The sequence below is a fragment of the Larimichthys crocea genome, chromosome XXIII, assembly GCF_000972845.2.
Source record: "Larimichthys crocea isolate SSNF chromosome XXIII, L_crocea_2.0, whole genome shotgun sequence".
NCBI classification, from domain to species: Eukaryota; Metazoa; Chordata; class Actinopteri; family Sciaenidae; genus Larimichthys; species Larimichthys crocea.
In genome coordinates this window covers 14,941,861-14,968,163 of record NC_040033.1, presented here as the reverse complement: position 1 = coordinate 14,968,163, position 26,303 = coordinate 14,941,861, and the positions used below count along the sequence as shown (strand labels likewise).

The following is a 26,303-nucleotide window of genomic DNA, read 5'->3' as shown; positions in this document are numbered from 1 at the left end:
GGGTTTAGGGAATGATGTCGAATCAGGGAAATGCTGCAATAACTACAGATGCGTGCTGTGCATGTGCAGTCTTAAGTCCTCTGGCACACGGCTGTTGCTTGACAAAGAATAACTTCTTTGTCAAGCGATAGAAGAATAATGATCATAACACAAACGTAGCACTGTAAGTTATGCAGCCGACATAACATCTGTTTGCTTTGCATGTTAAGTCTTTGGGATTGAGTGGACCTCCTGTGAAGAAAATTACAGCATTACATCTCTCACAGTATATACAGTACTTCATCATCATTTGTTACTCTTTTGTTTGATGCGTTTGAGAAAGAAATCAGGAAATAAACAGACTGGAAAACTTTTAGTAGATAAACCACGGGAAGCCGAGAAGCAAAAAAGCATGAAATAGGAAAAATAGACATTCACATAGACATATTTCCAGTAATTTGCAAGTGGATAAATTCTACAGGAAGCAGTGTTGCTGCCTTGTTAACAGTGTGTATTTCTTCTGTGTTTATTTCACTGTGCAGAAGTCCTACAGCTTTGAATATATATATATATGTGTGTGTGTGTGTGTGTGTGTGTGTGTGTGTGTGTGCGTGTGTGTGTCCGTGTTTTGATGTACTAATCTGGTTGTTCCCTCCAGGGTCCATCCCGTTTGGAGCTGTCGAAGCCACTGATCGCAGCAGTCAGCGGCTTTGCTGTGGCTGGAGGGCTTGAGCTTGCTCTGCTGGCAGATCTGAGAGTGGTGGAGGAGAGCGCCGTCATGGGCGTGTTCTGTCGCAGGTTTGGTACGTCTGACACCTCTACTGCTATCTTTACTGCTACTACTACTACTTGATTTAAAGTTACTGCTAGTGCCTTTGCTGTTGGATGTTTTTCTAACCTTTTATTCAAAGTGTCACTGAGACTTTGGGGTTGTGGCCTTGCATAAAGGCAGCTCAGTAGTGGTAATAAAGGAGGTTGAAGCGCTGCCCATTCACTTTCTCCACCCATGTTTATCTTGCTGGTCCAGAGATTGAACCAGTGACCTTCAGGTCAAGCTTGCTTCAGTGAAACTTGAACTATAAATACATTTTTCCCTCTACTTTTACCAGTACTACTACATACTTGTCTTCTACTATCAGTGCTGCTATTTCAAACTAGTGTTTCAGCTTTTATTACAGCTAATATTACTCCTTTTTCTTTAATACTGTTACTCATAGCATTGATGCTACGACAACAAACATGACAAATAACATCACAACTGTTGCTTAACTACTACAACTACCTGAAACACTTGCTACCTGTAGTAGTGTGGTAGTAAGAAGGCCTTATTGTCAGCCAACTATCTGAGTTCCCTCTGTATTCTCTGCCTGCTCCTCCTTGAAAAGTATTCTTGTTTTTCTTTGCATCAGAGCATACATCATCTGTCTCCTAATGCCAGGAAGTCGACGCTGTTTCTATTTTTCAACTTTGTTACTCTGTCCTCTGTTATCACCCCAGCCTCCTCTTGTTTGTGTGTGAGGACGGAGTCATAGTGCGATAACACCAGTGACTGTGACCTTTTGGCATCACAGTCAGAGTCTGCTGGGCAGTCTTGATAAGTAGGAGAGGAAGCAACCGACTGCCAGGTTTCCACTGCAGGCCAAACAGGGCTTACATATTATTTATGTCACACAATTTCCTCATAAACAACATTTTCCCTTTTTGGCGTCTTGTAGCTTACTGGCACGGTTTTGCCCCGCTGACTCTGCTATAGTTTTAAAAGAACAAGTAGTACTTTGGATCTTCTGTTGTAAACACTTTAAGCTAATCCCGATCCCAGCAAGTCATTGTTGGCTTTACTATGTAAAAGTGGCTCGTGTTGGACCATTGCAGCATCTCTATAGCTGTCATTGCTTTAGCCATGTTGCTAGAGGGTTTAAAATACGACCATAGTGTTTATAAATACAACTGTTGTACTATAATTTACTGGCAGTACTAGATTTAGAGTGTAAACATGCAGGGCTTATCATCTCAGGCCTGTAATTTAACAGGAGAGCATCCTGGCAGTGCCCGTGTCTCTCTGTCTGTCCGACTGACCGTCCTCCCAGACTGTCTGGTGGCAAGGCTTCAGTGCCAAACCATGCTCCAGTCTCTGCAGTCTAACTCTTCATTTAAAGAGCAGTTTCCCCCTCATTATTACAGATGTTGAACTGAACAGTAAGTTGTATAATTTGCTAATCATAATCACAATAATTCAAATGTCCAACTTCACAGCAGAAATAAACACGTTTACAGCCCTGTAGCGACTGAGGGTGAATTTTCTTAACTCATCCCATCAAATTACATTTAGGCTTAAAGTTATGCATAATGAACAGCATGGCTGCTTTGATTGACATGTGGGTGCCATTACAGATTTGGCTCACCTCAGGTCCACCGATGATTCACATCTTTGCCGTTTTTTAGAATAGCTGGGAGGCGATGAAGGCAGGACTACCAACAGGGCGGTGACCAGAGCCAACTCTATGGGTGACATCACACATACAGTACGCTGTCCATTCTTTATACTCTCAGTGCTAATTACACGTGTCCTCTGCTTGTCATTGATTTGTGCAAGAATGTTTCAATCATGCTTGCTACTATTCTGTATGTTACCTGCTGTTAGCATTTCAAATCAGGCACAATGTTGTGATTAAAGCAAAAAGAGGAAAAACAGGAAAACACTAGAATTGAAGACAGTAGTACACATCAGAGGAGACACAGGCGAAGACGCATAATGCCACGGTTCATTTTTAAGAATGGATGAATCAGTGCGTCTTTGGATACAAACTGACAAACTTCTTTCAGCATATTCAAAGAAAAGAATACACAGCCTGAGCTCTGTGTGTCCCATTAGGGATGACATTAATCTAACGCCTGCACTCAGACCTTCTTCCATCAGCTCAAAACTATGTTTGGGAGGCTGAGATGAGCATTACTGCGGTCTCAACACATTAAGTTGCACATTTCCTCCCAGTAATTAATTCTCTGCCTCTTGATTGCCACATATCTTCAAGGCTTGTTTATCAACACATTTGACTCGTTTCCCCCAGCTTAGTTGAAACCACTGCGGTTTTTCACACAGATGTGCGTTTAACAGTGATTATTACTTCGTCTGCTGGTTTTCAACGTTTTTATACACATACTCAGCGTCATTGAATGCTGCATAACCAGCATCTTCACCCTCTGAAGCCTGTAGTTAGTATAGTTTAAGTCCTGGTGCGGTTGAGTGAGCATTAGCAAGATTTAATGGGACTACATTCCACAAAGAGACATTTCACATAAGACTTTAAGCTTAGAAAAGGCACTTTATGGTGGAAAAAGACATAGCAGTGTGCATTTAAACTTACTTTACTTTCTCAACATTAAACAATTGAAAACCAAACTTCCCTGCCCATTTACATCAAACGTAGCACTGCTCTGTGGGACGCACAGTTTATTTAAAGATCGTGTGTTTCTTACCGATTATTTCCTTTTAATGGTTGAATTCTGTAACCATTTTGGGGTCGGGCACAGATGGCAGCAGCCGGAGGGAATCCCTGGTGGCTTTGGAGTCCAAAAACCCTCAGAGGCTCACTACACCGCTCTGATGTGGGCCAATGGCAACCATAAGGATCTGACAGCTTTCTGGCACGTGATTGGCTGCCGAACCTGCGGCTTCCTGTCAGGGGCCCCTCTGCCCCGCCGTGGAGGAAATGAGAAGGAGGAGATGGTTGCGTCACTGGGGTCTGGTATTAGTGTCTACTGCTCGTAGAATTTTGAGAGACCTGAATGAAAAACCACCGAGCTTACCTAATTCCCTGATGTTATTTTGGTTTCTCAAACCAGAGGAACATCACAAAGCAAAAAAAAAAAAGAAAGAAAAGTTGGCTCTGGAAAAGGAAACTTAAAATAGTTAAGTAATGCTTCATTCATGGATTTTTCTTTAAAAGGTGAGGCTAAATCAGGCAAGCATGAAGAGGTTGTTCAGGATTGTTACTCTAGTACTCCGCTGATTTTCCTGTTTGAAATGGAGACCACTAAACGTGACCCCTCAAACACACACACACCAATCAGTCATGTCAGTGTCTCCTCCCTTTCTCTTCCTCCCAGTTTTAAGTCCTGTCTCATACCTGGACGCGGGACATATGAAGAGTGCCAAAGAAGAAGAAGCCACATGTTGAATCGAAGTCAAACCTCAGTCCAAAGCTGACATAACATCGGCCAATTCAAACACCCGCTCAGTGAGTTTGAAACTGAGTGACATAGTCCAGTGATTACATCATCTCGCCTCAAGACCGGCACTGCTTCTGAAACTTCAGGTTTCTTTTCCATAAAGAGTGAATGGACCCAGCAGTTGTGTGTAGACAGACAAATCAGTCAGTACATTAAGTGGATAAATTGCTGACCATTATGGACAGTTACAAATAGCTTTATATTAATCTAAAGGCAGACCATGACAACTGATGTCTCTATCAAAAAGTTGAACTTAGTACCTCAGATTTGGTGACTTTGGGGTGGATTGGGTTCCTGATCATGTTTAAACTTTAATGTGATGTTGCTTTTTCTTATGAGGTGCTACTTCCTCTTCCATTTTCATGGTTTAAGGCGCTGTTGCAGCCTTGGTGGTATCACATAATGGTGCTCTGCAAACTGAAGAATACAGTCAGTCCGGGGCTTAACTCAGTGGGCTAAATAGATCAAGTTAACTGTGTGGCACTCATCTTTGACCCAGGCCAATGAGACCCATTTTACTTGATTCCCAGTGAGTATTTCAAAGCGAGCCTCCGATTTTCCCTCTGTCCATTTAGTCTGGAGTTGTCCGGAAATTGTTAATCCACATCAAACTTAATCGCATTACCCTCATGGGAGGCCATTGTAGTGGGTTTTACTTTGATGTGGTGAGGATGCCAGTAGCACCAGCAGCAAACCAGAACACCGCAGTGTGTCGTGTTTCACACTCTATATTCACAGTTTATCAGCAGCTGTAGATGGTGGATGTGATGTTCCGTGGAGTGTGGTCTTCTCAAATCGGTCATGGTACCGATATCAGGTACCAAATGATGGCTTTTCTGTTTTAGTTGCCAAGTTGACAAGAAGTTCATCGGTCCGCTACAGATCGGTAGTTTTTCAGCTGGTTTGATTGTACTTACTGAAGAGAAAGATGGTTACTTGATGAAAATATATACAGATGCAAACAGATCTGATCTGTAACATTTGTTGTTTTAGGCTGTTTTAGCATAGTTAAAAAATGGCCATTAACATTATGTTATGAATTTATAGTTCCATAGTTGAGGTTTTTAAAGAAGTTTTCAAGAACTTATTTCTAGATGATTGAGCAATTCAAAATGAACTGTGTTGGAAAATATAATGAAATACTTTTAAATTGTGCTTTTTAGTAAATGAATGCTGATTGAGAATCATAAAAAGTACCTAAGAATCCGAAGAAGTTTCTAAGTGCAACTTTTTGTGATGACTCAAAGAAGTTTCGGGAAGAGCTGAACTGTGCCGCTATCACAGACTGACACATTATACCAAACTCTGGAGCAAGTAGATAAAATACAAGGTTTCTTTCTTCCTCCAGACCTCTCCTACATGTCAGTCTGATAAGCTGTGATGGCGCTATGATGCAGGAAGAGAACCACCTATCTAGTTATTAAACAATAGGCATTTGCTGACTCATGTTCACCCTGGTTAATAACAATCCACAGTCTTGACAATGGGCTTACTTTGAACAAGAAGGCAGAGGCTCCTTTGGAAATGTTTAGCTCATTATTGAAGACCAGCGATGACAAATCCACAGTTTTGTTTTGCAGATGCTGACTGATTATCTCGTATCAGGATCATAGCCAAACATTTTCTTCTATGAAACTTGAAATAAGGGATCAGAAGCCGCTGCTCTCCGCCTCAGCCTCAAACATGCCTTTTGAGTTAAAACTACTTAAAGGAGATGCTCCCAACCTCCCAGCTCCCATTCATGTGGGACAAAGCACAGGTCTGTGTAGATTCCCGCAAACAGGACACATCAGAGACGGGACTATCAGACAGAGAGGAGGGTGAGGGTTGGAGGTGCTGGAGACGAATGCTGTGGATAAGAAGGGAGATCCTTCCGGTTGCTGATAGCGATGGTGCCAACAGCAGCACAGACTGGAGGTCAACCTTGCTTTTTATCTGTCCTTTTTAGTGTCAGTCTCCGTCTACCTCTGCCTCATTCCACCTCGGTGTGCCTCTTAATGTTTTCTAGCCAGTCTCTAGCTGTCATTCTTTTTTATTTGGCTTTCCGTCTTTTGTTTTAATCACAGTACATTGACAGTGTCAATGTACTTATGTACCCAAAATAGCAAGTTTAAGTACGGAAGTACGTCAATTCAGACACAGAAGTCATTCAAGTCTGGCTCAGTGTACAACTGACCTAAATATTGATATTAACCTTTAAAATGTTAGTTTAAAATGAATGCATAATGTATATTAATGAATATATATAACACACTAAAGGTTGGAAAAACAATGGACTACTGAACAGATGTACTTGTATTGGAATGCATTTGTGCATGTAAGTGTGTGTAGTTACATGTGGTGCAGAACAAAGCTCAACAGAGCCAAACCTTGGCTGAAACACACTCAGTTGTTGTCTCAGTCAATATTGAAAAGACCTTGAACCTTACACACACAGACCAAGACACACACCTGCACTGCAGCAAAAGGAATTCAGGCATCACGTATGTTGCATTTCATCAGCTCTGGGTGCTCATCCGTACACTCTGTAATTTACATTTCAGTAGAATACATTCCTGTAATGGGGGATGACTGAAAAATTGAGTGAAATCTAGTATTTGCAGACAGTGTAACACTCTCCTCCCCCGCCTAATCACAGTCTTCTGTCTGTCAGAGAGCCATATGTGCTGACTGTCTGAACCCAGACCAGGCCCCTGGATTGGTCGCACATGTATTAACACTGGTATTCCATGTATTCCGATTTAATTTATTTGAACGACATGGGGAAAGAGAGGAGCTCGTAGAGTATGAATACAATCTCAGTATTTCCACGACTCCCTACAGAATGAGAGAGGAGGGAGGAAAAAACCCCCTGAAAGCTAGCATGATGATTTGGGGTTATGAAAACATGTCCGACACATGTGCTCTCAATAAGGGGCGGTCAAATAGAATCAGCGACTTGGAGGAATTAGGGAGTCGGGATTGTGGCGTGGAACTTGGGAGCACTGAACGGTAGAAAGTATGCCAATTCCAGCTGGTGCTCTTTAGAAATTAGGATAGATGCCAGAAGCTTACTGTACCTTGCAATGTGCTCTCTCTCTCTCTCTCTCGTCTTGTTTCTCTCTCCCTCCTATCCCTCGTTCTCTCTCTTGAACTCAGTAATAATGCAAATGTGTCCATTGAGATTGAGAGTAAGGAGGAGTTTTAGTTTTCACGTACTGACGAAAAGAAAACAGAGTCACAGTTAAGGAGTAAAATTGTTTAAAAACTTCTCCCCTGACAGCTGTAACCTAGATTAATGCCAGGAGTATATTATGTATTTCTAAGTGTTTCTTTGGCTGTTTTCACACAGTCGAAGTGACCTGAACCCAATACACTGGCACAGTGGCCTACATTTCCTTTCACCTTTTGCAGTTAAGTAATCCAAAGGTAACTTTAGAAGACCCCCACCCGGTTATGCATAGAGTTTTCACTCAGTCATCTCTAAACGTGAGAGCAACGGGGCAGCAGGATGGTGGAGATATTTCGGTCTGTAATACAGACTACTCTTCAGCGTGTGAAGATAGATGTTCAGCTCATTATTATTTTCATCCTTCATTCATTTTCAAAGATATTTTGCAATAATGCCAAACAGAAAAAAAGCAGCCAATGCTGATACTTGAAGAATATTTGTCTTGATATCTTGATAAAGGACTAATACTTACTGACCAAATGATTAATAGGTAATTCAACCAGTCCTTTGGGTCCCAGTGTGAGAGAACTTTTAGTATAAATGCATTGGTCTGAGATGAAGCACTCTCTTTGGTACACCTTGTAGTCATATGTTGGCACAGAGACATATTTTATACTGAACACCTCCTCATCTTTCAGGAGTTCCCCTGATTGACGGAGGCACAGTGCGGCTCCCTCGTCTCATTGGTCTATCGCGAGCCCTCGACCTGATTCTGACCGGAAGGCCAATCGGAGCACAGGAGGCTCTTGCCTACGGACTGGCTAACCGAGTTGTTCCTGATGGACAAGGTATTGCAGATTATTTAAGTAGACTGCGTGTTCTTCAGTGCTATGTCATAGATGATGCTGGCTATCACTCCTGAATGCATTGCTAATACTGGAATTGGTTGTATTAGTAAAATTAGCATTAAATGCTTGGTCAGATTCTTAGGCTGATCTTTGATTAGATATTTCCTGATCTACAGGAGAGATTATTTAACTCTGTTACTGTATATTAAGCATTTTTTGATACTGGACATTAAATTTGATATAAAAAGGGCTAAAATATGCATGTACAGTAAGTAGTTTGGTATCATTCAGACACTTCATATCATATTGGCACAGATTGAAAATGTTCAAACAATACCTGTCTCATTTGCATTCATTTCTATGCTTTATATAAATGGATGTATTTCATGATTGGAATGGCAGTGTAAAAACACTGGTAAATGTTATTAAATCATTAAAATTTTAGGATTATTACTCTAAAAAATAACTGCCATTGCAGAGCTTTTGTAGATTCATACTGTAGTAGCCAAATAGAGGCAGATTCTTTGACTCTGAACACAAACGTGTTGACAAGTGTGAGGTAAAGATGACTTAAATTCAGGAAATTCAGTCCAGTGCAGCATGCGAGGATGTTTGTGGTGTGTTTACAGTATGTTGAAGTTAGTGTTATAGGACATCTGATGGCAAAGGGTAGAGATGTGAAGACCAGATATGTGGGAGGCTGGAAGTCCTCCGTCTGTTGGGGGGAAGTAGAAATCGTTATTCACTGTGAAGACCAGTCAGGTAGAGAGAGACCACAGAGAAACAGGCCTGTGACCCAGTTTCATTCAGGAAACATAGTTTTTAAGAGACTGTCTTGTAGGTAAGATCAGACATATATAATCAAAATTCGTTCCAGTGAATCTGTTTTCTTTATTTGGCACCAAAACCCACACTGAAGCCATAACTCAACATTAGCACTGTCCTCTCCTCACTCATTCAAGCAGCAGTCTGCGGATTAAGCTACGCACGCATTTCAATCTGGCATTTCCTGTATTTTATTAATGCATGAACACTCCTGTATCTTTGAATCCCTAAAAAAGCCTTTCCATGTGTGACTCGCCGATGCCCCCCCTTCTCCTTCTTAGACATTAGAAGAAGATTAGCTTAATTCCTTTAGGAAGTTCCTCTTCCCACAGTCAAGCCTCGGCCTAATTGGCCTCTCTGAGGGATGATCACTTAGCGCGGGTTTAACATCAGAGGGAGGCGAAGCAGTAGCAGCTTACCAACACATACACATATATACAGGGCATCAAAGTGTGGCATCATGAGGAGTAGTTTTTTCCATAGGACTGATCTGGATGTGGTCCAGTACTTTCATGTGGGCCGGGAGGCAGAGTGGCAGCTCGTAGAGATACAGCAACCTGGATGCATTTCCTATGTTTATTAATGGCTGCATTTCCCAGTGTGTGCATAATGTTCTGTACACGTTCATATGTGTAACTCCCTGTTGCTGCCACAGCTTTACACACAGCCCTGCAGTTAGCAGAGCAGATCAGCTCCTTCCCTCAGATGTGTCTGCGGGCCGACCGCTCCTCAGCCATGTACAGCTGTTACGACGCTCCGTCCTTCACACAGGTATACATAACGTTCTACTCTAATCATATTCTGTGATTATCTGTGAGGCCAAATGACATACATAAAACAGAAGGGTCAGGTCAGTTCTTTTGCTGATTTACTGACATAAATCCTTGTTGTTTTTGGTATTGTAATGTACATAAATCATTTTCTCCTGAGAGATCATTTCTGTTGGTAACCTAAACAGTTTTCTCTTTTCAGTTTCATTTACATTAAGTTTCTACCAGAAAGTCTTACAGACAGATCAAAACTGTCCACAGAATGTCATTTATTTACAAATTACAAGTTTGTTTGGTTCTTTCACAGCGTTTTAAAGTTCACATTTCTTGCTTTTTCTCATATTTTATTCATCACTTTATGACTTCTGCCCTCTCAAACCACTACCAGGTAGAGTTAAGAAAAGACGTTCTGATGCACAAAAAAGTCTTTTGAAATTAATTTAATCTGCCGTCCTCTGTCCAGGCCATGCAGTACGAGATCGACCACGGAGTTCCTGTCATCCAATCAGAATCTGTCGCCGGTGCAACCGTGTTCGCTACTGGAGCAGGAAGAGGAGGGAAATTCTCCTAGGATGTAATTTGCAGACGCCTCGTGAAATGTGATTTTACAGGTGATCAAACACATCTCTCTGTGTCCATGTTAAAGGACAATGGTTAAGTTTTTAAATGTACAGTAGAACTCTGCCCGCTCAACGACACGGAACAAACCTGGTCAAATTCTGTACTGTTTTAGACGATGTTAAATATGATTGATTTTGTATTAGCTCATTACTTGTCCAACCACATTAGCTTGTTAGCTAAGCATCACTGAGTGAGTAGTAGTTGTGTCAAATACAAAAACTAGGCTTTGACTTTTTTTGAAGAAATTCAACTGCAAGGCCACAGTATTCTACAATAAAGTCCTACTAAAAGGGTAAGAATGTTCACTTTATTCACTCTGTTGTATTTTTAGGTTTAATTATTATCATTTAGGTTTGTGTGGGTTGTAATTATGAGCAATACACATAGTTTTAGGGGAAATAACATCCTAAATACCAGAAAGATGAGACAAAAAGGTAAAGTTAGTCTAACATATATTTTAAAATCACAATTTGCAATTGTTGTACAGAACAATTTTCTTTTTTGGACTTGGAGGTTGGGAGGGAATGGAGCTCCACATCAAGTATAAACTGGGGCACGCACACACACACACACACACACACACACACACACACACACACACACACACCTCTATCTGTCTTCACCAAAACTAGGTGTAACCCAAGCTGAAACCTAAACCAAAGTGTCATTTTTTCGTGTGCATATTAGTCTTTTTGTATGATTTCTTTATTCATGCATCATAAATATACATGTTTTGTTTTGTTGTTCTTACCTATAGGAAGGCCGCAACCACAAAACTAATCCAACACAAAAGACTAAGAAGGCTTCAAAAGCATGAAACGTGCTGCAGCTTGCCATTGTTCCTTTGACTTGAACAACTCTTGATTACTGGGATAAAACGTGTTTGTGTATGTGTGTGTGTGTGCGCGTGTGTGTGCGTGTGTGTGTGTGCATACGACCTAGTAACTACAGCAATATACTGTAATTATTGCAGAAGATTCAGCACTTTTTGTCAGATCAGTGCCAGGTGTAAGCATTCCTCTGGTTTTGGAGCACACTTCCCCTTAATTTTGCGTTTTTGGACGGACGTGTGTGTGTGTGTGTCATACTTGAGCACGCACACAAGATTCTCTCTGTCTGAACTCCTCTGTGACCTTTTTAATGCTCTTTAATAAAAATGTCTCACAGGAAGACAGAAGATGAACTAAAACCAAGATATATTGTGATGCGTGTGTGTGTGTGTGTGCGCGCGCGTGTGTGTAAAAGAGATAGATAAAGACAGACAAAGACCTCATTAGGTCTAGGAGGTGTCCTGTCTAGACAGTGTGATGACAGGACACAGAACCTCTGTTTAATGTTTCCTCCTCCTCCCTCTGCTCCCAATTCATCCAGCATACACACACATCACCTGCTCTGCCTCCGGGGATGCACACACACACAGTTGCTTAATGTCAAGCAAAATGTTAAGGACATATAGAAGTATTTAAGTGCTTTTTTTTCAATCATTGTCAGCCAACAGCGTGCAGCTTGTTTATCACCGGGTCACTGGATAGGACTAGAAAGCACCAATGACGAAGAAGCTGTGGATGTTTTGGTGCCGGTTTGTGTTTGTTTAATATGACACATGGTTAATGGCCCATGAAGTGTTTAAAACATGGATTCCATGCGCTGACTCGTATAAAGCGGTCAGAATCACCCCGTTTTCCTTTCATAGTTTTGTCCGCAAAAGGACTTTCTCCCTGTTTCTGTGTTTAGTGCGAGAGCCAACAAAGGCTTAACCGCTGAATCTGTATTATAAATCAGGAATTTAAGTAAACGGGACTTTTGAGTCCAAGACAAACTAAAAACAGCTGATAAATGACAACCTTGAGAGCACTGGTTCTCTGTCAGCCCAGTATGGTGTCTTCAGCCCTGGTTGTTATTTTAGAGTTTGATCTGTTGGTTTCCTCTCAAGCGCACACACACGCACAGGTACGCACATGATTTTATCTCAAACAAGCTTTAAGTTATTATTTTCATACTGTACTGAAGGGGGTTCTGCTTGAAGGATAGAAAAACATTTTTAAAATCAAAACATCTCCTCTGGTATGGTATGGCACGCACTGGTTGACGGTAATCTTAAATAAAAGTCTACAAACGCCTTAGTGAACGTGTAATAATATGCAAAAAGACACGATTCTGTAACATGCTACAAAGTAAAAATATGACTTTTAGTTTTAGCTGTATTAAAGTGGGATGTTGTATTTAGTCTGGAAGCTACCCAGCAGTGAAGTGTGTGTGTGTGTGTGTGTGTGTGTGTGTGTGTGTGTGTGTGTTTGGTGGTGGTATGTGTAGCTTTGATGCTGGTTCTCACTCTTCACATGCAGATAAGATAGGCTCTGGCAGCAGCAGCAGTAGCAGAGACGCAGAGAGATATGGACACCTTTGGGCCTTATCATCAGGACCATCACAGTCTGAAGGCACCATGAAGACATAACACAGGTTAGGGTGTAAGGAATGATGAGAGGAAGGAGGGAAGGAGAGAAGCAAATGAGGATTTAAAAGAAATTTTTAATGATCACATAAAAGATTTCTGGGACAAATTCAGCTGTATATTAATACAGCATGACCTTTTGAAGCAGGTATTTTAATAATATTGGTGCATTTTTAATTAAGGCTGTTACTTTGGATCGTGCAGCTGGTTTAAAATTGATGTGTTATAGAATTAAATTGGAATATTTAGGAGCTTTTATCTCCGTGTTTGGCGGACAGCAGATCACTTCTCTGGAGGTGCTGCGCCTCTTTGCTTGCTGTTTCCCACTCCATCGTCAGGGGTCGTGCCTCAACTGGGCAACATTTTATTCAGCCTAACCGGAGTGGACACACACCTTGCCTCTGGATGCGTAAAGATGGAAGCCATCCTTCATTATAGCAGACTTGACAGTCTCGTTAAAGTGCGTAATTTATCAGATTCTCGAGGAGTAAATTCATTCAAGATGTTACAGAAAAACAACATACTCCGCTGCAAGAAACTAAAAAGCACATGGCTGAACTGAAGCTGCACCCCAATATGAGTAATAACATAAAGAAGTTCAAAAATCAAAAACTGATGGAGTTAAAATACCACAGAGGCTGTAACAGATAACAGGAGCATTATGAGAGATATAAACGCAAACGTTTTAATGAGAATAGACAGGCTGTTGCTCTGCAGCGAACAAAATATGGAAATATGATGTTAGAGTTGTCCTTGTAGCCTGAAGAGCTCCACCTCTGGCTAAGTGCGCACGGAGTGGGCGGTTTCTGGACACGCATACACACACACACACACACGCGAACACACACACACACGTCCACGCGCGCGCACGCATATTATGGACTGCAACCTGCGGATTCCTGTTAGAGTCTCACACACAGTCTGTAGGAGTAGGTGACCGTCACTGAGACCACTTCAGCTGTTAAAGGGCGGCTTTTGTCAGTGCGCAACGGTTGGAAATCTTAGTTTTTGGAGAGCAAACATATCCGCTTAAGTAAAATGGCTTCTGTCAGAGGACTTGTTGTTTTATTAGTGAACTTCGTATCAAACGGTGTCTTTTGACCGACTTTACCGGAGCGCTCAGAATAAAGTTTCACATGGTGCACTTTATCCTGAAGCAGCACAGCGCGCTACGGGAATCAGAAATGAAAGCAGGGCCGACACTATTTTGCGCTTTTCTCTTTAGAAAGTATTTCAAATGGCTTGATACACGAGTCTTTTCTCGCTTTTGATCTGCGGCTGCCACAGATAAGAGCGCGCTCGGACGGACTTTGGTTGCCATTACGCACATTTTACATTTGGATAAGCGACTGAAACTCCAGGCCAGACACACTTGGGACTCCGGAGAGCACAGCGGGACAACACCATGACCAGCTGCTGGCTTGCCTTGGTCGGATTGTGGTGGAGCGCTTATTACTGCATGTTCCTGGTCGCGGGGAGTAATTATTCACTGGATGGAAACAGCGAAGTGCACCCGGGTTTCATCCACCGGCGGCTGCGGACGCACGAGAAGAGAGAGATGCAGAAAGAGATCCTGTCCATCCTCGGGCTGCCGCACAGACCGAGACCGCATCTGTCGCACGGAAAGTACAACTCCGCTCCTCTGTTCATGTTGGACTTATACAACACCATATCAAGCGAAGAGAAAAGCCAAGTGGAAGGCATGCTGGACCGATATCAGACTATGCGTACGACCCAGAGTCCTCCTCTGGCCACATATCAAGAAACTGCCTTTCTAAATGACGCAGATATGGTGATGAGCTTCGTCAATCTGGGTAAGTCCCTTGAGTTTACGGTTAGTTTTTGTGCGTAATTGCGCTCTGGTAAGATGTTTTTGTTAGACATCTCACTTTGAGCGATTGAGTTAAGGGTGAACAGGTGTTTGGCACAAGCAAGGTGAGAGAATCTAACACAGCAAAATGATATAAATTTACAAGGATATGATTTTTAAAAAAGGAAGCATGAATAAGACCTCCTCTTCATCTTAAAATATATTTTTCTATTTATTTTTCACTTTGGAATTATGTCAACGAGCTCATATATGACCCAGATTTTTAATTTACCACTCCATCACTGACACTATCACAACACACGCACCATTAGGCACGTTTAGTAACAGATCATTGTGTGAACCGCACCGATACTCCCCCCTCATCTCCTCTGTGGGTTCGAAAAAACTGATGAGGTATGTATTGTTCCGGAGTAATTTATTGTTTCACGTCCACCGGACAGATTTGCCCTCCTCCGCTCATTTATAGGACCGAAATTCTGTGGTCAGTCCTGCTGTGCAATCTACTCCATGATTTATGTCTTCGCGGGAAAAAACAGACCTAGTATCCTCAGCAAACCATCAACCACCACCGCTGGTATTTGTATATAAAGGGCTATTCCTGCCGTTGACCTCCAGCGCTGCGAGTTGCGGTTTCTGTGCGTAAATTGCGTTGCATTGTTTGTGTTACCCAAGCAGATTTGTCTTTAATTAGCCCCAGTGACGATGAAGAGGGACACTTTAATCATAACGAGTTTGGAACATAAAAGCCAAAAGGCCTTCCTTCCATTAGCAGCTCCAGTGTTTACTGGGAGACTCTAAACAGAGCGCCTTAAGATAAACAGAGGCGCTGCCAGAGTCAAACGCTGGTGGACAAGGAGGCTTAAATCCAGATTGATTGTCGTTCTCCTTGGGAACTAAGGGCATTGTCATGATCCAGGCCATGAGAACAGTGGGAATGTATCACTGCTGAAGAATGTAGTCTTCCTTTAACTTCTCTTCAAACAGGAAGTCCTTAAAATAATTTCCCACTCACCTTTCTATAAATCATTTAATAGTCACCCAGTGCCACACACTGAGGAGAGAATTAGGAGTGGAGTTAGAAAGAGCAAATGTTTCTCTACTTATTGGTCCTGTGAGTATTGGTGTTGCAACATGTAGTGATGAAAACCAGATATTCAGACAGAAGGAGGCCGTCGTTTTGGTCTCAAATATCGAAGCCCCTCTGTTGGCTTCTGTGTGGGAGTGTGATGGTGGCGGCGTGGTGTTTCTGTGTCTGTGGTTTTGGTATTCCTGTGCTGTGTAAGTTTGGGTTTATACTTGTGTGTTGTTGCACATCTGGCTCTCCACTTTGATTAATCGCGTCCTGTGCATCTTTTGACGATTCCCTCAGATTTCTGCGGTGACCGGGGGATTAGGTTGCCATCTCCTCCAGCCGTACACACAGTCCTAACCGCCCTGGAGGAGGGACGGCTTCCTCCCTGAATGTGATTGTAATTAATGTTGGACAGGCCAAGGCTTTCCATCTGCTTTGCAAATAAGGCCTTGCACGACTACCGTGTGTCATCGCCATCCGATTGGTTTTTAATGTGTCTCTTGCTCGTTTGGAGCGGTTTATGTGGAGCGACTTAGAAAGCTATAGTAGAAAGAGGCCTGAAACTCTTCTGGGTGGTCCTTTTTGTTTCAAAACTGGCCTAAAAATCTGGATATCACGTGTGGCCAAAGTGAAACTACAAATTAGAATCAAGATAAATGAAAGGAAGAAAAGCATAGCAGCCAAACAATCTGTCTGAAGTGATCTGAAAAATATGGAGCAGGATCAGCAGACACAGCCAGAAGCAGACCTATTCAATGAAAGGCACCTTCCCTGTGTAATCTGTGTTTGTGTCAAGCAGAGAAGAACGCAGCGGTTCTGTCTACACTGATGATCTGATTTAAAACAGGATTTACCTTTTACGTTAGCAGATCCTCCCTGCGTGAAGATGTAAGAATCTCAGACTTTAAAGTGACCCATAGCAAATAAAGAGATGACAGTGATTTAAGCTTCAGTCTGAACTGATGTGTTTCACAGCCAGCTGCGGCAGTAGCACAGATAGAGACCTCATTTTCTGAGGGTATCCTCTTGGGGCTCGGGTAGATTTAAGAGCCCCTGCGTTACATCCAGTCTCAAGTGCGCTCTCTGTGAACCATATGTATCCCCCACCATACCACATGATTCATGTAGACCACTTGTTCAGTCATCTATTCTCTTTAGCTTTCATCACTTGTTCAGAATGACCCATTGACAAAAAAAAAAAAAAGCAGAGCAAGAGGTGGAAAACTTTAAATTGGGCGACCAGAAACATATTTTCCAGCTCTCCTTTTTCATCTTCATTCCTAGAATAGCACGTTCATCACTGTTTGCCTTGCGGACGTCCTGCTTTCCACTGAGGTCTAGTGAAGTGACACTGTGTGCTGAATGACTCATGCTGTGTGACACGCTGCAGCTCCGAACATGTCCTAATGCCCAGCAGGGTCCTCTGGTAATGGTAGCAGTCACTGTTAAAGGTCTGCCTGTGGAGTTCAAGACTTGCAGTAGAGCTTTCAAGTGTTTCTTGTTTATGACTGCGTCCCGTTTTGTTTGTCCCGTGCACACACAGATGCAGATAACAGATTTGTGGCTTAAACGTGCAAATGCACCAACTCTGAACATGATATCAAATGATTTTACGATCTTATTTATGGGTGGAAACCGATAATTTTACATTAAACAGACACTTGAATATACTTAGCAGTAGTACATGTGTAGAAAATTATGGAAAAGTGCCTCTGAGAAGACTCCGTGTGTGGTTTTATGTACAATTGCGTCTTTTTTCATATTTATATTTTAGGAGAACTCCAGTTGAGACATATTTAGTGGAAAAAGGATGACGCTTTCAGATGCTGGTGTCTGCTCACAAACCTTTTATAAATCCTTCACAAGGTAATGTATTGTAGAGTGAGTGGGGAGACACTGACCAATATTGGTAAGGTGCATCCCAGTGGAAAACAAATACAAGAGGTCAATGCTCACTCAATTAATGAGTGAGCATTGGGTATATGAGTACCCGCAGTTACTGTGAGGGCTATAATAGCCAGCAAGGGGAAACTGTGCTATTCTTATCAGGTTTGGCTTTCGTGGTTGAGCATAACCTCGTGGTTATGATGAGTCAAGGATGCACAGAAATGGCTTTGGTTTCACAGGTCACAGAAGAGGAACTCCAAATGTTGTTCCTGTGTCATCTGTGTTTAACTGTGATGAGTTTAATTCACCGCTGCGCTCCCAGGCTAGCCAGCCAGCCAGCCAGACAGACAGGTGGGGAGGCCTCTCTAAGCTTGACTTGGCTCAGAGCGCAGCCAAAAGTTTGTTTGCTCTCCCATCTTTTGCTGTTTGTCTGCTTGGTCTTACCAGAGAGAAGGTTCCATAATAATCCAGGAAAATCCATCTGTGGTTTTAAAGTTGATCTTCTTTTACTTTTACTAGTTTTAAACACTCTTCCATGATGAACAGGTGAGCTTGACCACACATTCATTATAATTGGCACAGTCCTGGTTTACACTGATCATTTCAAGCGTCTCATTATTACATAAACTCCAGATGGGCTGTAACAAACTTTTGTTTCACTGCATATATGTCTTAAATTAGCCGGATCACAAATCTGATTGCATTGTCAGGGTCAGTACTACTCAAATCCAGGAGATTGGTTTCTTAACATTTTTTGCACCCATACAAATCATTCAATGACCTGACTGGGGTTAACAAATGCTGCATATGTGGAGCTACTTTCCAGGGTCACTTCAGCTGTTATCATAAGAGGGACAGGTCCTCTATGGCTAGTCCCACCGACCAACGATCAGATTTTCTCGAATGCTTCTTGGTTGCATTCCCGCTTGGCTTTTTTGATATCGGATAGCAATCCAGTCTTCCCAAGACACATGAAGTGGCTGTGTGTAAATGTGGCCCTTTTTAAAGACGTTCCAGTGTCTGGAAAGTTGAATCACACATGCCTCCTGTAGCTCAAATATTATAAAATTATTTTATGCCTTCATGCACTTGTCTGTCATCATACTAACCTCCTTTTCTTCTTCTCTTCTCTGACTCTGCACACCCCATTGCATGGCTATAGCTGAGCTGTCACTAGACCTCTTACCTAAGTCAACAACCTGGATTTCTACCAGCCTACCTCCCACACTTTAAAGGCAAACAAGCTAGAAGCTTTAAGAAGTGGGTTTTCAGGAGATTAGCCGGGTCCAGACAGCCCTGGGCTTATTCTGAAATGAAATGCCCTTATTAAATGCCTGTTTTCCTTGTCTTATGATGCCTGGCTGCATTTCTCAATGCCTAAACCTAGGTAAGCCACTTCCTTTGCAGTGAAACGTGTCCCAAAGCCCCAGCATGATCAAATAATTAGTTGGCTTCAATCAAAGAGTCAATTGTTTGATGCAGAAGGGAGCTTTGGAAATTTTTCACTAAACCGTCTTGAAACACTTCCTGCAAAGCCTCAGAGAGTAGAACAGAACAGAACACAAGACCACCCGTCACTTCACCTCAACTTAGAGCATACCGTAAACAGTATTAGCCAGAAGTTAAGCGAGGAATTTAAGATATGCTGCAGCTGAGTAAAGGATATTTTCTGAGACATAAACTTGGCCGCTGCAACCTTTCCTGCAATGGTGAGAAAAATTACATTAACAAACTGCAAACCTCTGTGTTTGTTTTCATCTGTTTACAGTATCAGATATTTCACTGCCGCTACAAGTTCACTTGAACTTGCACTGATGTTCAAGAATGACCCAAGATATACAAATAATTCTGCTTATTGAGTTACAGTATTTTAAAGTCCTTCCTTTTTCTCGTGTTTGGATTGTATTGGTTGTCAAGCTCTCTGGCAAAACACACAGCTGCCTCAAGAAACAAACAGGATTGATGGAGGAAACATCTCCAGTTAACTGGATTATGTCTTTTCCAGTCCAGTTTTATGTCTGACATAAAAGACATGGTGTTGCAGGACAACTCTATTGTCTATCTGAGTCTTTGCCACAAACCTTGAAGGGCGTGTGTGTCTTCTGTTTGTATAATCCACAGTAGATGGAGGAATTGATGCAGCTATCTTTTTGCTGTGTGCGTATACGTAGATGGATGGAGGTGTATACACACACACACACATGGTTGGTCGACCCTCAGGTCAGCAGATAACCATTTATAAGAGAGCATTCCATTTACACTTGAAGTCATCTCTGTCACACACCCTGCTCTTAACACCCCACTACCTACACGCCCACCCACCCTGATGATATCTCTCCCTCTCACGCCATAACTCCCCAACTTGACGAGATGGCAGCAGAGATCGGGGCTAAGTACAGAGATTACACTTCTTGCCTTGTTTTCTCTCTCTCCGTCTTCATTTCATCTCCCGTCCACTCTCATGTCTTCATTGGACATTCCAGTTGGGAGTGATAGTGGCGTGGGATGGAGGAGTGTGACGAGATAAGGAGGTGAAGTGAGGCACACTCACGGCTGGTAACGATCTATCGAACGGAGCCGATAACCCTGGCGGAACATCTGATTAGGGCCCGCTGCTCCCATTTATCACTTCTGGGTGCAGGCATGGAGGAATTTGCACTGTTTGTTCTGCTGTGCTTCACTGTCCTCTCACACATCTGTTGTTTTCTCCATATCTGTCTGTCTTTACATGTCTCTTTTTCTCTCTGTCTGTGCGTATATATATATATATTGCTGCATTCACTTGATTTCTCAAATCAGTCTGGCAAAAAGCTCAGGAGGAGTCTTAACCACATACTGTCCAACAAGAGGCAGCTGATCAGAAACAGGTTGTGTGATGGCCTCCTTCAGGAACTCTTCTAAACAGACATCACACAATATATTAGGTTGTTGGCCCTGTATTGCACATATTGATTATAGTATGGATTTCACTGGAGAGTCTAGTGGTCCAAATGCAGTTTTAAAGGCTTTTCCAGCCTCAAAAGAAAAACGTCTTGGCATGAAAAGGCACTATTTAAAAATATTGAAGTCTGGCACAAAATGGCAAATCATGTTCATGTATATATAATGACTTTTCATTGTGTCATAGTGCTTACAAAGCCTTTTTTTTCTAACTTGCAGTTGTAGTTTTGCATGTTTAGTGTTTGCTGTAACCCCTAAATGAGCGTGTGCGTATTTTTACTCCTGCATCGCTCTTTCCTTCTAAAAGCACCGTAAAACTGTCAGCCTTTGTCTTGTGTTTAACTAGCTATGAGGAGGCCACATAGAGGAGATCATTAACCTGGAATTAGCGTGTGTGCCTTTGTGTGTGTGTGAGCGAGAGAGGTTGTGTTTGTATATACAACGTTTGTATATGTGAAAGAGAGAGGCAAGGATGCAAACAAGTGTGTCCCTTTGTTTTGATTGCTGCATTTCTCCCCGATTTTTGCATTTCTAACTACAAATAAATCCAAAGCCACAAAATCCACTCTGCTGAAAGTTAAAACACCTGCTGCCTGTGCTGGACTTTAGGTGGATGTGATGAGGATTGAGGGTGACGTAAGAACAAAATAGAGTATTCTATAGGAACATGTGGATGCCATAGGTGGCACTGGTGCAAAGTGCATCAACATGCAGCTGTTATTTTGATGGAAAACAGCTGGGAGTCACCACACACATCTGCTTGAACCTCATATTCATCATCTGTTTTTAAAAACAATATAAATGAGGCGTAGCTGAGACTTTTAGAGATTAGCAACACAATAGCTCACACTTTAGGCAATTTGTTAAAGTTGTTAAAGATGCCTGGCTCACATGTTTTCCAAATCCACAACTGTTTGAGGAAGTGATGGAAATATTTGACACAATCAACACAGCTCAGGGAAATGTTGATAAGGATAAGGATCTGACTGACATTTTGGGTTTTGATCCAATAACAAGTAATATAATGGTGGGTATTGCCAATATCAGATTGCACACACTTCACAGGAAGAAGGCTAAAAACACAATAAAACGCACCACAGAATACTTCTGATATTTTCCCTGCAGACACTTCATGTGCAAAACCTAATGCAAAATAAAAGAAATACTGAACTGGTAGGATGCCATGAAAAAAAAAATCTTGTTTTCTTGGGCTGTGGTTTAAAACAGTTTGGAAACCACTGCTTTTCTGTTCTTTAATTCCTTGAACAGGAATACTTAGCACTTCCTTTTTCCGACCATTTGTTTCTCTGGTTTCTAGGTACTTTTTTAACTCCTGACTCTATGGGACTCCTGGGATTTTGCACTTACTTCAATTATGACTTTTATGTGTCAGCCTATATCAGCCTATATGAGACTTGTGTTTTACCCGGTGATGCCTTTCTTCATCCTCTGTGATGTCAAAATACTACCATGGAGCATATCTCCTACCGGGCAGCTCTGTCAGCTGAAAAGTCAATTACAGTGAATGGCAGTAGAAGAGAAATGTGGTTGACCTAAGAGTAATCACTAGAACAGAGAGCTTGCCCTCCATTGTTGTTGTTGTCACTCTTCTTAGCTTCCAACAGTCCGTCACCGTTTCATGAAGTTTACAGCCTGACATCCTTGTGTTCCTCTGTGTACTGTGATGCAGCTAAAAAAAAACAAAAGTGCATTCATTCAACTAAAATGCAAGTTGATTCAGAGTCTTCTTGACTTGACACAACCTATAATGCAATACAAAGTACAGGACTCAAGCTTTTTCTATAAACACAGGTTGATATGTCTTTGGAATTTCTGGTCCACCCCAGTGTTAAAAAATGTTGTGAACTTGTGAACCACTGAACTCCAAATCGGCATGTCCTTGTGTGCCCAGTAAACTCTATCCATTCTCATAATGATCCCGTCGTTTGCTCTCCCGGAGAGGCTCATTCTGGTAATGGAGATGACCGAGGCTGACAGGAATGGCGTAAATGTCACGGTAAACATTCCCGATGTCAAATTCTTCTGTGAAGCCACCTGGAAACATGCAGGGAGTTATCTCTAGTAAATAAAAAGGCAGAGGAAGAGAGATAAAAGGAGGGAAGAGAGGAAAGAAGAAAGGCACACCCAGAGAATGCTTGAAGGGTGAAAAACTCTGGGACAGATGAAAGGTGATTTAAAGCCTTTGGTGACCTTGAAGGAGCAGAGGAAAGAGGGTGTGAGTGAGTGTTTGTTCTGGGAGCTACATATACACTTATGTGTACACAAATGTCTTTGTGTTTTTATGAGTGCCATTTGAAGATATTTTATGGTCAGAGAAACATGGTAGAAACATGTCGGTAGCGCCTAGTCTGTCAGTCCAAAGTGATGGACAGTAGACGATCACTCACTTTTCTTGCAGTGCAACCATGAGGTTGACATCATACATTTTCAATGAAATGTCTATTTGATCGAACTGTCCCTCAGGATCAGTTGTAATAATCTAGCACCAATATCAGGTTGGAACTCAAATTTGATCAAACTCTGACCAAATACCTGTAAAATTAACAACTGCTGCCAGCATCAGGACATGGCTTTAAGTTTGATGATAGACAACAGATATATTGAGAGGGAAGGGTAGCTTGCAGATGCTGCATACCACCCATGAGTGATGATCGGTGCTGAGTTATTTTGTGCTCAGCTCTCTAATTTAGTTGATGAACCCACGCCCCCATCACCAACTTTGCTTATTTTCAGTATATTGCACCAGCTGAATATATAGACTTTAGCCAGGTATTCTCACAACTTAGAAAAGTACTGCACAACTAAACACAATGGACCCAGAAACATAGGGAAGATCAACAATAGCCATTTATTTGACAGTGATAAGTGTGTTAGGGTGGAGTTTTCCTCAAAGGTCAGGGTCAAGGGTTAGGGAATGAATGTAATCACTCACCAATGCAAAGCACAGTCAACCAAGTGACATTATGTGACTTGGCCTGTGTGTGTGTGGTGTGTGCACTGATAATTGAAGTGCTTTTGAATGTACTTGTTAGAAAACAAGAACTCCCACCTCGTTATACAAGACGTTTTCATCAAATACTGGTGTCACAAAGAAAACTGCACCCCTCGGCCTCCTTGCATGTTCCCAGGCTGGTCGGCTCTCTAAAGAGGACGTGCCTGAAACAACAACCATGGGTCCACAGTGAGAAAAAGGCCCCATGTGAGCACAGATGCTCCTGACCCTCCCGAGCAAGTAGCCTCCCTTTCAACCGCGCTGCCGTTGACAAATTTACGAGCCCTAGGCTGACCCGCGGGCTGACTTTCCAAACATGATACTGACAGGAAAACAGTCGGAGACGGGAGGGATGGAGGGAGGCAAGGAGGAAGAGAGAGATGAGAAAAATTGCAAAGAGGAGAAAGAGAAGCAAGACATGCATATGCTGACAGAAGAAAGGAAAAGGAAAAGAGAGCATAATATAGAGATAATGAAACTACAAATGCAGAAAAGATGGACAGGCAGGTGAGAGGTAAATAAAATAAATAACAGATTAGTTATTATTTAGCGTTAGTCATAACTCGCAGGGTAGAAACAGCACACTAATGTCCAGAGGTTAGGGGTTTGACTACCAGCGAGGCCACCCATAAGAAAAATGTATCCACTCCCAGGGCCGTGAGGCTTTCTGGATAAAAGGATCTTATCACTAAGGATGTGCAGGGGAAACTCTGCCCAGTCCTTCCTCCTGTATGGACACTTTCCACACCTCTAAGCAGCCAGTCTCCTGGATACCTTATCTGACTGTTTAAAAGTCCAGTATGAATCCTTTTCCAAGAGGAAGTCTCCCTTTTTTAGTCATGTACATCTACATTTCTCACTATCAGTGCCTTTTTTCACGCACTGTACAATAACACACACACACAATGTATATACTGTCTGACATTAGCTGCTGTTTGAGTCCAGCTGGTTTTATATGTAATCTAAGAGGAATGTACCTCTGACACTTACATAATGAGCAAGACATCTTTTTAATGATGTCTCCCTGTTATATCATAGACCGTTGTCCAGAATGTCTTGGGTCTTCGTATTAGACATCTTTTTGCCCAGTGTGGTGACCATATTGGTAATAATCTACATCAACTATTTAGCATAATGCCTGTTGTTGTTATGCTGTTTTTCAGGATAACCTTTTACATCTTTAACATCCAACAACATTGCATTTCCATTTGTTCCTTTCTACTTAAGCTTAGGGCTCAGATCTTTTCTTACCGCAATGAAAAAGCAACATATCTCTGCGGTTTTGCCATTTACCGCCAATGCTAATGACAGACCTCAAACACACTGGGTAATGGAATAACATGAGACTGACCCAACAAAAAACTGCGGTAGGACTTCAGACGACCGTGGTATTGCGATCATGTGGATATAGTCAAAGCCTTACTTGCGTAAGACAGACGTATCATATTAAAAGATAATTCAAGTTTATTATAAGTTGGGTCTTATTTTTGTAGTTCCAGCCGTAATTTTCATCCTGGATAAAAACATTGTACCCACCAACACAATTTCTAAGATTGTTAAAAAGAAGTGAGACAGAACAAGAAACACAAGCGGTCAGATGATTGAAACTCCCGTGTTGTGACTTGCTTTGAAGAGAAAACAGGTAATGTAACTTGTAACATCAAACTCTCTAGCACACTTATTTTTCTATGCTCATTACCAATAGTTCGGTTGTACTCACTTTCAGTTTCACCTCCAAATAATAATGTGTGTTCTAACATCTGGCTGAGTTAGCATGTTTACTTATCAGAATTAAGTTATAATGAACCAGAATTATTCCCTAACATGGCCATCAGCCACAACTCTGCACTGTTTTGATTTGGACAGATCATTATATTAACACAAGATGTAAAATCCCGAAATTGGATTAAATCTATAATCACAACCCCAAAATAAAAATGTAACTAATTTGCACAACTTCAGTAGTTTAGCACACTACTTTCTCCCTTTTAAATGGACGTGGTTTTTACCATTGCTGCAACATTTCTCACCTATATTTAAATTGTGTTTTACAGTAGGTTTTAAAAACACGTTGCTCTGACTTCACGTTTAGTGCGCAGCATTGTACATTTAGAGAAAAGTGTTTAGGAAACGGTTCCCACTGGGGGCCCCCACACTGTAATAACACATAATTTTGAACGGCATTTGGGACGTGCATTTTTGCTTTCAGCAAAAAACTCACATAACACAAAGAAAGAGAACACTTTCATCTCACCAATATTGTGTTGACATAGTGGACAGATGTATTATTAGAAACATTGATTATTTTTCTCCTGATTTTCCTCAAGGCCCACCTGCTTTTTGAATATCCAGGTATCTGGTTACCGTCGCTGTTTTTGGAGCTGTGCCTGTGTGTAAAACAAGCAGTAGGTCTTACATGTAAGTCAGCCCAGGGGGGAGATTGAAGCTGGCCCAGACTGATTTATCAGTGGATCATATGCTCTGCTTCTAAGCCGCTGAAATGCGTTGTGGTCACCACGGACTTTCCAGAGGGAATCGCACGGAGGCTCAACTGTCTTCATGACAGAGAGAGTGGAGGGGAAAGAAAGGCAGACAGAGAGGTGAGGATAGGGAGTTATAGTGGTAGAGAGGGAAGAAAAGATGTGCTGAGAGGCAGAGAGGGAAGAGAAAGTGTTCTTAGTGAG

General features: G+C 41.9%; 2 protein-coding genes across 6 annotated transcripts in view; both read left to right on the top strand.

Moving 5' to 3' along the window:
- Positions 1-26,303, top strand: part of zgc:101569 (probable enoyl-CoA hydratase) — a 47,009-nt gene that overhangs the window by 5,847 nt on the left and 14,859 nt on the right. For 2 of the 5 annotated variants that reach the window (XM_010741621.3, XM_027274284.1), the window contains exons 4-7: positions 638-782; positions 8,059-8,208; positions 9,689-9,804; positions 10,267-10,465. In XM_010741621.3, the coding sequence (XP_010739923.2) occupies positions 638-782; positions 8,059-8,208; positions 9,689-9,804; positions 10,267-10,374 (519 nt within the window). In that variant the 3' untranslated portion in view covers positions 10,375-10,465. Of the gene's footprint in view, positions 1-637; positions 783-8,058; positions 8,209-9,688; positions 9,805-10,266; positions 10,466-11,181; positions 11,497-12,769; positions 12,885-26,303 lie in introns of those variants that run through there. The other 3 variants (XR_003461580.1, XM_019253070.2, XM_027274285.1) reach the window with 3 other exon arrangements.
- The window catches only part of bmp6 (bone morphogenetic protein 6), a 46,952-nt gene continuing 34,410 nt past the window's right edge, over positions 13,762-26,303 (top strand). Inside the window, exon 1 of the mRNA XM_010741625.3 lies at positions 13,762-14,690. Within this exon, the coding sequence (XP_010739927.1) occupies positions 14,282-14,690 (409 nt within the window). The 5' untranslated portion in view covers positions 13,762-14,281. The remainder of the gene's footprint in view (positions 14,691-26,303) is intronic.